Here is a 13,748-nt window from a genome sequence, read left to right on the forward strand (position 1 = left end):
TAGAATAAGTTTGATTTTGATAAGCTTAACTTGGATCCCGAGGGATCAGTTGTTGTAGAGCATTGATGCGACTTTACAAAGTGTTTATAGAGGCTGAAAAAATAAAGCGCATACTCATTTTCAGAATGTCGGGGGGGGGGGGGGGGGGGGGGGTAAAGATATCGCAAGGGCATTAGCCAACCCCCCCCCCCCCCATGATGGTATGTCATGTGAAAATTGGGCACAAGCAGTCGAACATATTCAAACGTCTGAATTTTTAAAGCGTTCAGTGTCAAACAAATGAGTCCGTACACAACAACAAGTTGTAAACAGAGGGGGACCATGCTCGTATAACAATGCATGTTTCAAAGAAGTAAGCTATGATATATTTAATTGTTTATTTAAATTATAATTAATCTTATTTTTAATGTTAAATAGGACATCACTCGAATAAAACCATTTCATTAGGCTAATACTGATAGTCAAGGGGTATTTAGTAGTTCTGCAACCAAGCACCAATACGTAAGTGGTTAATTTGTATTTTTATATAAGTGTTTATATCGTCAATGGGTATTTAATAATCTAATTTTTATGATATTTATCATTTCTTGAAAATACATAATGCTTTACTCCTTGAGATCAATCAACAAACTCAAGCTTCTTCACAACCCTGCGGTTTAACACCAAAGGATACACAAAATTGTTTTGATAGAATATTGGGTCTTCGACGAGGCCACATAAGAGGCATCATGCATAAACCTTCTATGGTTGTGTCGATGTACGATCACGACAACCACTGACACAGCCACCGCCACAATCCCAGGTGACAAAACTATTTAATTTTGGTAATTGTTTCAAATGTTGGTAAATATTGGTTTACTAATAGTTTCAAATATTGGTAATTGTTAGTTTGATAATAGTTTATATCTTGATAATTGTTAGTTTGGTTATATTTTGATATATTGGTATTTTTTTAGTTTGGTAATTGTTAGTTTATGAAAGTACAATGCGATAATGTGTTATATGCAATATGTGTAGTTTGCTAATTGTTAGTTTATGAAAGTACAATGCTATAATGGTATTTTGTAGTTTGGTAATTGTTACTTATAGTGCAATGTTATAATGTGTTATATGCAATATGTGTAATTTGGTAATTGCTAATTTATGTGGAACGTATATTTTGTATATAGAATGTTATAATGTTGGTTTAACTTATAAGACTATAGTGTTTTATTTGTAGTTGGAAATGCTTCAAACAATGTTAAAATATCGGGAATGTAGTGCCGCACTTGAAGATTGGTTTCGTTCGTTGCCACAACGAGATTAAGCCGGAGGAGACGAGGAGAGCGATGATGACGAGTAGCTAGTTAGTTGTAGGATTTTTGTATCTTTTGTTTGTGTAAGTATTTTAGACTAGTATTTTCGATATTTTATAATATCTTAAATTGGATATTTTAGACAGATGTTGGATTAATATTTTGGAATGGAAGGATGTGCATATTAGCTTAATTAATATCATAGCAGTTTTTATACTTTTTATATAGTTTTTTTTTCAATTTTAATATGAAAAAAAACTTACCAATATCGGCGACGCCTTTAGTGGCGACAGTCGGTTGTTAGCGGCGACAAGACTTTCGCGGCGACACCCGGTTATTAGCGACGACATCTCGTATCAGCGACGACATTTAAATTATCATCGACAAAGCATTTGCAGCGACGTTTTAGCGACGACGTGTCGCCGCTAATACTATTGGCGGCGACAAACGCTACTTTTAGCAGAGACGGCTATCGCCGGTAGTACTGTAATTTCTTGTAGTGTAAATCATTCTCTTAGAGGGTTTAATCAATGGATTTATATATTTTTACTTTTGAATCTTTTATGTTTTCAAAGCGAAAGGCGAAATTACGAGAGTTAGAGCCTTGATTGAAGGATAAACCGAAACCGAATAACCAATGAACTTATTAAGTTTTCTTGAGCGAAAAAAGAGCTGCTTCATAAAATATTATATATATATATATATATATATATATATATATATATATATACATCTGGCATAAGATTACTAGTATAAATTTGGACTTTTTATAGCCCGCAAGATTTTTGTAATATATCATCATTAAGTCACACCATCTTTTGTAAATGTAATTTCATCACACAAATCGTCCCCTTATAAACACCTTTATTGACATTTTATTTGCTCATACAAAGTTCTTTTAGGTTGTCGCTAAACCCAACTATATCCAATCAAACAAGCAACACAAAGCTAAGATATCGAAATTTTACATAGATCCAAATATATAAGCATAACGCAAAGAAGAAAAACCATAACAATTATAGTACATACAAAGGAGGAATACAACATTCTTGTCAACGTGACATCTTCCTGTGACCAACTATAATTATCTCGGGGGTGTCATCTTCTTTTTCCCTTTCCGCCTCCTCATCTTGTTTACCCCGTTCTATGACAAGCGGGTTCTTTCTTGAGGGGTTTACCATACAATTCGGGTCCCGATGATAACATGCAGGAGCTTCGGCTTTGGTTTTTCAGATCAAAATTAACGTTATTCTTTATTAGCTTTTTATACCAAGGTTAAAGGTGTCATTATTGTTTCATATCGATAACAAGTCAAACAAATCTTATTCGAATACAATCATCAACTCAAAACTCCATTTTACACCTCTGTGCTTTGTCATGGTAAGACAGGCCTGCCTTTTCAGGTGCGTCTCCGGTGGGAGCTGTACATGCACATTTATTTGGACCAAATGCAAAAAATAGTTGGGAATCTGGACCAAATGCAAAAATAGTTGGGAATCTAGTTACTCCAAACCTTGCTTGTATATCCTGAAAAATAATAATCGATTAGTAAACAATTATATAAAATAATATTAGTTTAAATTATAAAAAATAATGAAGAATACATTTTCCACGTCACAGTCAAGTTCACCAAACTTGACATTTCCTTCCAAAGCCTTTGAAGCCTTGTCCCACTCACGTTTAAGTTGTTTCACATATGGACACCTGAAAAGAAAACATATATATATATATATATATATATATATATATATATATATATATATATATATATATATATATATATATATAAAGGTTTAAAATTGAATATGATAAAGTAAAAAATAATAAGTATATGTGGAATAAATTGTTACCCGGGTGCTCGGAACAAGACAAACCAAACATCTTTACTTTGCACAACCGATTGTTCAAAATTTCCTGAATTCAATAATATAACTGAGGCTGTATCACCAACGTCAACGAGATTTAAATTTTCGGTGAATGATAAAAAGAAGAAAGAAATAAAGATTTGATGTAGAAATGGAAAACGAAAAAAGTTGTTGTGTTTCATTGAGAGATTCATGTTATAAATAATGAAGCATGCATGTAATTTGAAGAAACGTGGATGGACTAGCAAATTATTTGTTGAGTCATTATCGAGCAAGAGTAATTAAGTAAGTGTTTTACTCTTTGAAAGATGTCCAAAATATTATTTATGAATTATGGAAGTAGGAATCCAACGCATAGGCTATGTGGAAATTAAAAATAATTCTCTTTTTTTCTTTGCTATCATGTAACATATATAATACCTTTTGCGAAGCCATGTTATTTTTATTTTAGGGTTAGATCGTTCTCTTAGAGGATTAAATCAATGGATTTATGCATTTTTAATTTTGAATCTTTTATGTTTTCAAAAGCAAGAGGCGAATTATGGGAGATAGATCCTTGATCGAAGGATAAACCAAAAGAGAATAACCGATGAACTTATTAAGTTTTCTTGAGCGGAAAAAGAGTTGCTTAATAATAATAATAAGACATGTGTTATAAGATTACTAGTATTGGACTTTTTATAGCCCGCAAGATTTTTGTATTATATCATCATTAAGTCTCACCATCTTTTGTAAAGATAATTTCACCACACAAATCGTCCCCTTACACCTTTATTGACATTTCTTTGCTCATACCATGTTCATTTAGATTCTCAGTAAAACCAACTATATCCGATCAAACAAGCCACACAAAGCTAAATATCATAATTGTACATAGATCAAAATATATAAGCATAACGCAAAGAAAAAAAACTTATTAATTATAGTACATACAAAGGAGGAATACAACACTCTTGTCAACGTGACATCTTCCTGTAACCTACTATATTATCTCGGGGGTGTCATCTTTTTTTTCCTTTTCTGCCTCCTTATCTTCTTTACCCCCTTCTATGACAAGCGGGTTCTTTCTGGAGGGGTTTACCACACAATTCGAGTCCCGAGGATCACATGTAGGAGCTTCGGCTTTGGTTTCTCGGATCAAAATTAAAATTATTCTTTATTAGCTTTTTACACCAAGGTTAAAGGTGCCTTTATTGTTTCATATCGATAACAAGTCAAACAAATCTTATTCGGATACAATCCTCAACTCAAAACTCCATTTTACACCCCTGTGCTTTGTCATAGTAAGACAGGCCAGCCTTTTCAAGTGCGTCTGCAGTTCTTTCAGTTAGTCCGGTGGGAGGTGCACATTTATCTGGACCAAATGCAAAAACAGTCGGGAACCCAGTTACTCCAAACCTTGCTTGTATATCCTGAAAACTTATAATCGATTAGTAAACAATTATATAAAATAATATTAGTTTAAACTATAAAAAATAATGAAGAATACATTTTCCACGTCACAGTCAAGTTCACCAAACTTGACCTTTCCTTCCAAAGCCTTTGAAGCCTTGTCCCACTCAGGTTTAAGTTGTTTAACATATGGACACCTGAAAGAAAACATATATATATATATATATATATATATATATATATATATATATATATATATATATATATAAAGGTCTAAAATTGAATATGATAAGGTAAAAAAGAATAGGTATATGTGGAATAAGTTATTACCAGGGTGCTCCGAACAAGACAAACCAAACATCTTTACTTTGCATAACCAATTGTTCGAAATTTCCTGAATTCAATATAACTGAGGCTGTATCACCAGCGTAAACGAGATTTAAATTTCCGGTGAATGATAAAAAGAAGAAAGAAATAAAGATCAACACATTTGACGAGCGATTCATGGTTCCTGACAGAGGAATGGAAAACAAAAAAACGTATTCTTGGGTTTGATTGATAAGAGATGTGTGCTATAAATAATGAACCATGCATGTAATTTGAAGAAACGTGGATGGACTAGCAAACTATGTGCTGAGTCCTTATTAGGAAATGATGGGGTCAAATTATGCCTACATTAATGGAGTAACTGAACTTTTTATTCGTGAAGTTTAACATATTAATAAAAACTTTTTTATTACTTATTACTCTTTTGAATATATTTTTATTAACAGAGTGTATATATTACAAATCCATCAATATATGTGACCTATATCTTATAAAAAAAATATTATGCAAATTGTATTTTATGGTTCTAGATGAATAGTTATCTTTCACTGTTGTAAAAATCCTGACTAGGTCCCGATTAATCTCCGATTAATCCCTAAGCGTTACTCGACCGACTAGAGGGCGCCTAGTGATTAATCCTGCATACATAATGAGTAAATCAATATAAAACAATGTAATTTTAACACTTTGAAAAAGTTCTATAACAATAGAAACTATTTGAGGTATGATTAGTGTTGCTTTAATCATATTAACCCATTTTGTTACGATATTAGTGGTATTTACGAACTTTGATATGATATTAGTCATATTTAATTTTTTAAAATTCAACAAATTAGCAATTAATGGTCCCCGCTTAATCTCCGCCTAGCCGATTAATCTCATAACCCTAGTCCACCGACTATCTAACGTCAAGCGTTTTTTACAACCTTGCTTTTAACATATAAAACCACCCACGTCTAACATATAAAACCACATACATCGGTTCTTTCAAACTTCTTTTAAAGTGTCACTTGGATACTATTGCAAGCCACGCCAATTTTCCCCTTCAAATCCAACAAGACTTGCAAACATTTATTGGAGGGGCCTTTTGAAATAACAAACATAATTACATATTAGGTTCCACAATGTCGGTCGTTTTTTTACCCATGCCACATACATTCCACTTAAAAGTTTAATGTTTCTCCTATGAAGATTTGGGTAGTAGGGGTTGATGTTGTTGGCAAAAGAAGATAGAAATAGGACGGATAAATGAGGGTTTTAGACAGCAAAAGAAGAGAAACACATCATTGAACTTCCACCTTTGGCAAAAAAAAAAAAAAAGAAGTAGGAGGCGGTGTTCATCGCCCATAATAGTGTCCACGTCAGTTTGCCATCGATCAAAAACGACATTGTGCAACCTTCTATATATTTGTGTACTTTCTTAATGCAACGCATCTGGCAACTTCTCATATATATATATATATATATATATATATATATATATATATATATATATATATATATAAATCTTAAAGTTTAATTAATATATTGAACACAATTTCACACTATAAATTAAGTAAATAAATTGAAATAAAATAACATTAGTACAAATCAATAAAAATAAATACATAAATATGATTTTCTATATATATATATATATATATATATATATATATATATATATATATATATATATATGTTAAGTTATTATTAAATAAATATTAGTTTTAAATAGTAAAGATATTAGTTAAAAGTATATATTTGCTGATGTGGTAGTGGAGACCAGTTTTGAAAGTTCGTTGAAATATAATATTGGTATACAGATCATTGTAAATGTTGATATAACAAGTTTGAAAGACCAGAAATTGCTTGTTGACATCATTATCGAGCAAGAGTAATTAAGTAAGGGCTCGTTTGTTTTTTGGAAAAAAGACTTTTTGGGCGCCTATATCTACGGGTGGATAGATGTTTACCAAAAAGACCATTTGTTTTCTAGAAGACAAAAGAACTCGAACATACTTTTTTATCTCTTTTCCAAAAAGACCTAAAAGTACAGCTTCTAATTACATAATACATTCATCACCTCCATTCGTTCTTTCCCTTTCACGATTGCATCCTCCCACACCGACGATCTCTCCACATCGGCCAAATCTTTGGTGGACGTTGGTCCTTGATCCCCCTTCAACGCTTCTTGCTCTGCCTCCGTCGCTGCCATCGCCGGCTCATCAAATACAATTTGTTCTGTCGCTCTTTGTTCTCCTCTCTCGTTTCTCTTTTCTTATCTCCTTCTCAACTTGTATTATTAATTTAAACTCCATTAATGGTGAAATCTCATCTACCATTTTGTCAATTAAAAACCTCAATGTTGTTGTTTGTTAATGCCTCGGTAATTTAATTAAGAATAAGGAATTTCTTATTATTGTATGTGGGGTTTTTTCCTTTTCATCAGCTACATTTGTACATGAAAATTTTACTGATTCATTTTTTCAAGGCAAGCAAGGATATTGTAAAACAAGATTTATGATTTACCATCCCACACAAGGCGCATAAAGCCATAAACAAACATCAATTAGTACAGGGGTGGTAATTTTTTAGACCTTTCTCTCATCTTTAAGCTTAACCTGTCTTACTACTGTGTTCTCTCTTCAGAAGCACTTGCTTCTTCTTGATACCAACATCGAAACAATTAATTCCAAACTCACTGTGTTGTATACTTTTTTTGTTAAGTACTATTTTACTTTGATGTTTATCTCTCATGTTGTTGGTTGCCTTGAGATTTGAGTGGGTTGATCACATGTTATTTTAATTACATGTCCTTTCTTATTACTTTGCTGGTGTTTTCAAGACTCATGTCAAACATCGACCTTTTTGCTCTTTGTTCTATTTTGTGGTATAGGTGCCTGCTGCTACTCCTGGTGCCTTGGTTGTAGTATCATTTTTGGTTTTTTGGTTTAGTTTGGGTGTCTAGACAAAATATACCCATTTTGATAAAATGACAAAAATGACAACCCTCGGGTGCAACTCCCATGATGGAAATTAATGGCTACAAAAATAAAAACAAAATTTGTTTTATTTTTTAAAAAAAGGCTTCATATATATTGGTAAACTTTGGTCATTTGAAAAAGACATTTAAAACGAACAATCTTTTGTATAAAGACTTCTTGTATGAAGGTATAGAAAAATATTTTTGGTCCACATCTTCAGACACGGAAAAAGACTAAATACATTTTATCACTTCCAAAAAAACACCATCTAAGTGTTTTACCCTTTGAAATACGTACAAAATATTATTTTTGAAGTATGGAAGCAGGGATCCAACGCATAGACTATGTTGAAAAAAGAATTTCTTTTGTGCATTGCGGGCATTCAACATATATAATATCATTTGCGAGACCATGTTATTTTCAATTTATGGTTACCACTACAAGAAATGGGGGCGTTAGCGGCGACACATGGCATTAGCAGCGACATGTACTTGACGCGTTACATGTCGACGCTAATACCATGCGTCGCTGCTAATAATCACATAATAGCGATCTGCGTCAAACGAGCCCCATCAATTCGATTTGTTTTCAATCGTAGGGTTGTAACGGAACAAGACAAGGCGATGGCTTTTCCCTTCTGGTTGTCGTCGCTAATACCTACGTGTCGCCGCTAATGTCTACACGTCGCCGCTAATGCCCGTTGCCGCTAAAGGCCTTTACAGATAACACCCCCCCCCCCCCCTTTAGCTTCCTTTCTATGTATCTTGTGTTCTGTGAAACCACCCAGCCGACTAGAGTTCCTTCGACCAACGATCGCGTCTAGTCGTCGTTCTTGCCACAAGACCACCGACCCCGCCTCCATTCTGTCAATTCTGTCAAGGACCCCTGATATGTTTCTAAAGGCAAAACTCAAATTTGTTAGGAAGGCAATTGGAAAGTGGCGTAACTTGGAGTTTGAGGCAGGATCCAAATTACTAAGTCAATTAAAACAGGAGGTGGAGGTATTGGAGACTATGGCTGAATCAAGAAGACTGTCAGAGGACGAAATTAATACACGAAGATATCACAAGGCAAAAATTCACGAAATGAAAAATTTTACCTAGCAAGATCTCCAACAAAAAGCTAAAATTCGGTGGCTCATAGACAGTGATGAGAACTCTCAATTCTTCCATGGGGCGGTAAAAAGCAAAAACAGGAAAAATCGTTTGCACGGGTTAATTATAAATGGTGATTGGAACACTGATCCGTCTGATATCAAGAAGGAGGTACATGAGTTTTTTGCCAATAAATTCAAAGACAAATGGCCAAATCAACCGAAATTGATCAGTAATGGTTTCAAAAAACTTACGACTGTCGACTGTGAGTTATTAGATGCTCAAATCACAATTGATGAGATCAAGGCAGCTATTTGGAGTTGTGGTGGAGACAAATCGTCGGGCCCTGATGGTTACACTTTCAAGATTTTGAAACATAACTGGGATTTGATACATCATGACATTATCCGGTTTGTGTCATACTTTGAGAAGCATTAGAAGTTTGCGTTTGGATGTAATGCAGCCTTTATCACCCTAATACCAAAGATAAAGGACCCTATGTTACTTGGAGATTATAGACCGATCAACCTCATAGGATGCATGTACAAAATCGTGGCCAAGATCCTAGCTGGTAGATTGAAAAGGGTGGTTGGCACAGTAGTAGAAGAGGTGCAATCTGCGTATAATGAGGAGAGACACATATTAGAAGGACCATTGATAATCAATGAAATACACTCATGGGCCAAAAAATCGAAAGAAAAGTTATATATGTTCAAGGTTGATTTCGAAAAGGCATTTGATTCCTTAAACTGGGGATATTTGGATTCCATAATGGCACAGATGGGGTTTAGCATTAAGTGGCGGGAATGGATACATGCTTGTCTCTCATCTTCGCGCGCATCGGTTTTGGTGAATGGATCACCAACCGAGGAATTTGAAATCACAAAAGGGGTGAGGCAAGGGGACCCGCTGTTTTCATTCTTATTCATAATTGCCATGGAGGGATTAAATCAAGTATTAAAAAGTGCACGGGAACAAAATTTCATCTCAGGTATTACACTACCTAATAATGGTCCAACTGTCTCGCATCTATTTTACGTAGATTACGCGATCTTTGTGGGTAAATGGGATAATTCATCGATTAAGAATTTGGCTAGGAGTTTAAAATGCTTTCAGATAAGTTCTGGATTGAAAGTTAACTTCCAGAAGTCGAGACTTTTTGGGATTGGTGTTGAGAACTCAAACCTTACCAAATTCTAGGTTGTCTCCAAAGCTCTTTTCCGTTTACATATCTTGGTGTGCCCGTAGGGGCAAATATGGCATTAAAGAAATTTTGGAGACCGATAATTGATAAATTTCAATCTCGACTCTCTGTATGGAAGGCAAAAATGTTATCTGTTGGAGGACGCCTCACGTTAATCACGTCCGTTCTAAATAGTCTTCCCACGTACTATATGTCCTTGTTTAAAGCACCCAAAGGGATCCTGGTTGACTTAGAAAAACTGAGAAGAAAGTTTTTATGGGGTGGAGACGATCCCAAATCCAAATTTCATTGGGTATCATGGCCAAAAGTGGTTGCTGCCAAATCTGATGGAGGTCTTGGTGTTGGAACGTTGAAGGCGCAGAATATTGCTTTGTTAACAAAATGGTGGTGGAAGATAAAAATAGGAGATATGTGTTTATGGAAGGAATGTATAATATCAATCCACAACTTGAACAAGAGGCCAGTTACGATAATAGCAAAAAAAATCAGCAAATGGGACATGGTGTAACATCGCCAAAGCAATACAATCCCTACCTGAATATGATGTAAATCACCAAGATTTGTTTACAATGATCCCAGCATCAAACACCTCCTTTCTTTTTTGGAAAGACCGATGGTGTGGCACACTCACACTACAAGAAAGATTCCCACGTTTATATAGTTTGGAAAAGAAGAAGCTTTGCACAATTAATGACAGGATCAAGACTGATAGTTTCAATTGGTGTTGGAAAGTTCAACAGATGGAGGATGACGTGTTATCGGATTTCATAAGTCTTTGCTCCCTGATCAGTGATACTAATACCCTACCGGTGGTCAACTGTTTTCGATTCAAGTTAAGTATAGATGGTAAGTATACGGTTCATTCCCTCCGAAAATATTTGGATGCAAAGAATGCTATCCTACAATCAGGTGCACAAATAAATTGGTCCAAGGTGGTTCCACTAAAAATAAGATGTTTTATATGGAGGGCCCTCTTAGATCGTATACCGGTGGCAGCAAATTTGGAAATAAGGGGTATAAAATTACAATCAGCCACATGTCCACTTTGTAATTTGGAAAAAGAAACAGGTGATCATCTATTGATCAATTGCTCAATGGCGAGAGAGGCGCGTGGATGGATATTTAACTGGTGTGGAATTAAGGTTACTCAGTTTAACAATGTCATTGACTTTGTTAATTTCGCGGCAAATTGGGGCAGTTGTCCTACAAAGAGAGAAAGAATGAATGCGATTGTTTATGGTCTCTTATGGTTCGTATGGATGACGAGAAACAACAAGGTGTTCAAACAAACAAGGGTGACCCCCAGAAAAATCGCGGATGAAATGATCTCTCAAACATACACATGGTTTAAGTACCGAACCCAAGGTGTTAAGGCTACATGGATTGATTGGAGTTTATCTCCCTTTTGCTAAAATACTATTGTACTTGTTATTTTCTCTTTGTACTTGTACACTGCTCATGATTTAGTTTCTTGCTAATCATGTTGTTTTTTTATAAATATATTTGCCGTTTACAAAAAAAAAAAAAAAGCATAACCAATTGTTCAAAATTTCCTGAATTCAATATAATTGAGGTTGTATCACCGGCATCAACGAGATCTAAGTTTGAGGTTAATGAGAAAAAGAAGAAAGAGATCAAGATCAACACATTTTTGGAGCAATTCATGGTTGCTGATGTAGAAATGGAAAACGAAAAAAGTTGTTGTCTTTTATTGATAAGAGATTTGTGTTATAAATAATGAAGACATGCATGTAAGTTGAAGAAACGTGGATGGACTAGCAAATTATTTGCTGAGTGGTTATTAGGAATTGGTGGGGATCAAATTACGCCTACATTAATGGAGAACCAAAGGAAATGATAGTCGTTTGAAATAAAACTTAGAAACATATATACTAATCTCAACTTTTTATTCATTAACTTTAACATATTAATAATAACTTTTTTATTACTTATTATTCTTTTGAATATATTTTTATTAACAAAGTCTATATATTACATATCTGATCTATATCTTATAAAAAAATATTACAAAAATACCCCTCATTATTAATTAAACTATCATGGAATTAAATGCAACAAAGTGGTACAACTGTCATTTTATTTAATAAAATTACTTGTAATTAATGTTTTCATAATCTGTGTGTTTTTTTGTCTGTAGACAATAATTTGGGGACGTATGTAGTGTGTGTGTGTATATATATATATATATATATATATATATATATATATGTATGTATGTATGTATATAGTTTACAGTTTAATTAATATCTTTAACTAAATTTCACACTATAAATTAAGTAAATAAATTGAAATAAAACAACAATAGTATATATATATATATATATATATATATATATATATATATGTGTGTGTGTGTGTGTTAAGTTATTATTTAATAAATACTAGTTTTAAATAGTAGATATATTAGTTAAAAGTATAAAGTATTTGTTGATGTGGTAGTTAGAGATGATTATAAATGTTGATATGACAAATCTGAAAGACCAGAAATTGCACTGCTTTAGATCAAAACATTTGCAAGGGTGAATTCTGTGAGGGATAATGACTTAAAAGGGTAATATATTTTTTGATTTGGATACATTTGGTCACTGAGTTTTTTTTCGTCTATGTTTACCCTTCAACTTGTTAAACTTACACATTCAGTCTTTACGACCGGCTACTCGATGTTAGCCAGTAAAAATAACTTAATAGGGTAATATATTTCTCACTTTGTACACATTTAGTCTTTAATAATTTTGTACACATTTAGTCCTTAATATTTTTTTTGTTGCAAAATAAGTCTTTTTTGTTTTTGTACTCATTCAGTATTTATGAATGATTTATTTTGGTTTTTCTCACGACATCTTACGTGAGACAATCATTAATGAGGTGTTTGGGGTTGTTGATGCTTATGTCCATCGCGATCTTTAATACTTGGTTGATTAGGTCATGTGTTCTGAACATCATAACTTCTTCATACGATCTTTATATCCATGTGTTCGTATGTACAACTTTCGTTTAGATTACTCCCGTTAAAAACTAATATATTTTTACTTACAATATTTATATCCATTTGTTTTTTATGAATACATGTATAGATGTTTTTTTAATAAAATTGTAAGTAAAAATATATTATATTTTAATGGGAATAATCTTAACGAAAGTTATAGTAGACTTCAAAACGAACACATGGATATAGAGATCGTTAAAATATGATATTGTATGAAGAAGTTATGACATTCATAACACAAGACTTAAGCCAAATCACAAGACCTACGCAACCAAGCAGTCGAGATCGTGATGGACATAAGCATCAACAGCCGCAAACACCTCATCAATGATTGTCACACGTAAGACGTAGTGAAAAAAAACCTAAAGAAATCATTCATAAATACTAAATGAGTACAAAAACAAAAATGACTTATTTTGAAACAAAAAAAAATATTAAGGACTAAATGTGTACAAAAATATTAAGGACTAAATGTGTACAAAATGAAAAATATATTATCCTATTAAGTTATTTTTCTCGGCTAACCTGGAGTAACCGGTCATAAGGATTGAATGTGTAACAAGTTGAAGGGATAAATGTGGACGGAAAAAAACTCAGTAAC

The 13,748-nt window shown here is 33.4% G+C and overlaps 1 protein-coding gene and 1 long non-coding RNA gene across 2 annotated transcripts; one reads left to right on the forward strand and one right to left on the reverse strand.

Moving 5' to 3' along the window:
- Nucleotides 1-3,915: 3,915 nt before the first annotated feature.
- On the reverse strand, nt 3,916-5,087 carry LOC145074470 (uncharacterized). The gene is made up of 3 exons (XR_013691862.1): nt 4,883-5,087; nt 4,650-4,749; nt 3,916-4,572 (listed from the first exon to the last, which is right to left on the reverse strand). It is a non-coding gene; the product is annotated as an uncharacterized LOC145074470 (long non-coding RNA).
- Nucleotides 5,088-10,709: 5,622 nt separating this feature from the next.
- Nucleotides 10,710-11,552, forward strand: LOC145076385 (uncharacterized). Its single transcript, XM_079022275.1, has one exon. The coding sequence runs from the start codon at nt 10,710-10,712 to the stop codon at nt 11,550-11,552; it is 843 nt and encodes a 280-aa protein (XP_078878401.1).
- The last annotated feature ends 2,196 nt before the right edge of the window (nt 11,553-13,748 follow it).

The sequence above is a fragment of the Lactuca serriola genome, chromosome 9 (genome assembly GCF_051521515.1).
Source record: "Lactuca serriola cultivar US96UC23 chromosome 9, Lser_US96UC23_V15, whole genome shotgun sequence".
Lineage (NCBI taxonomy): Eukaryota > Viridiplantae > Streptophyta > Magnoliopsida > Asterales > Asteraceae > Lactuca > Lactuca serriola.

Excerpts from the sequence above, each read along its gene's own strand:
- LOC145076385 (XM_079022275.1), top strand. The coding sequence starts at position 10,710 with ATGATCCCAGCATCAAACACCTCCTTTCTTTTTTGGAAAGACCGATGG.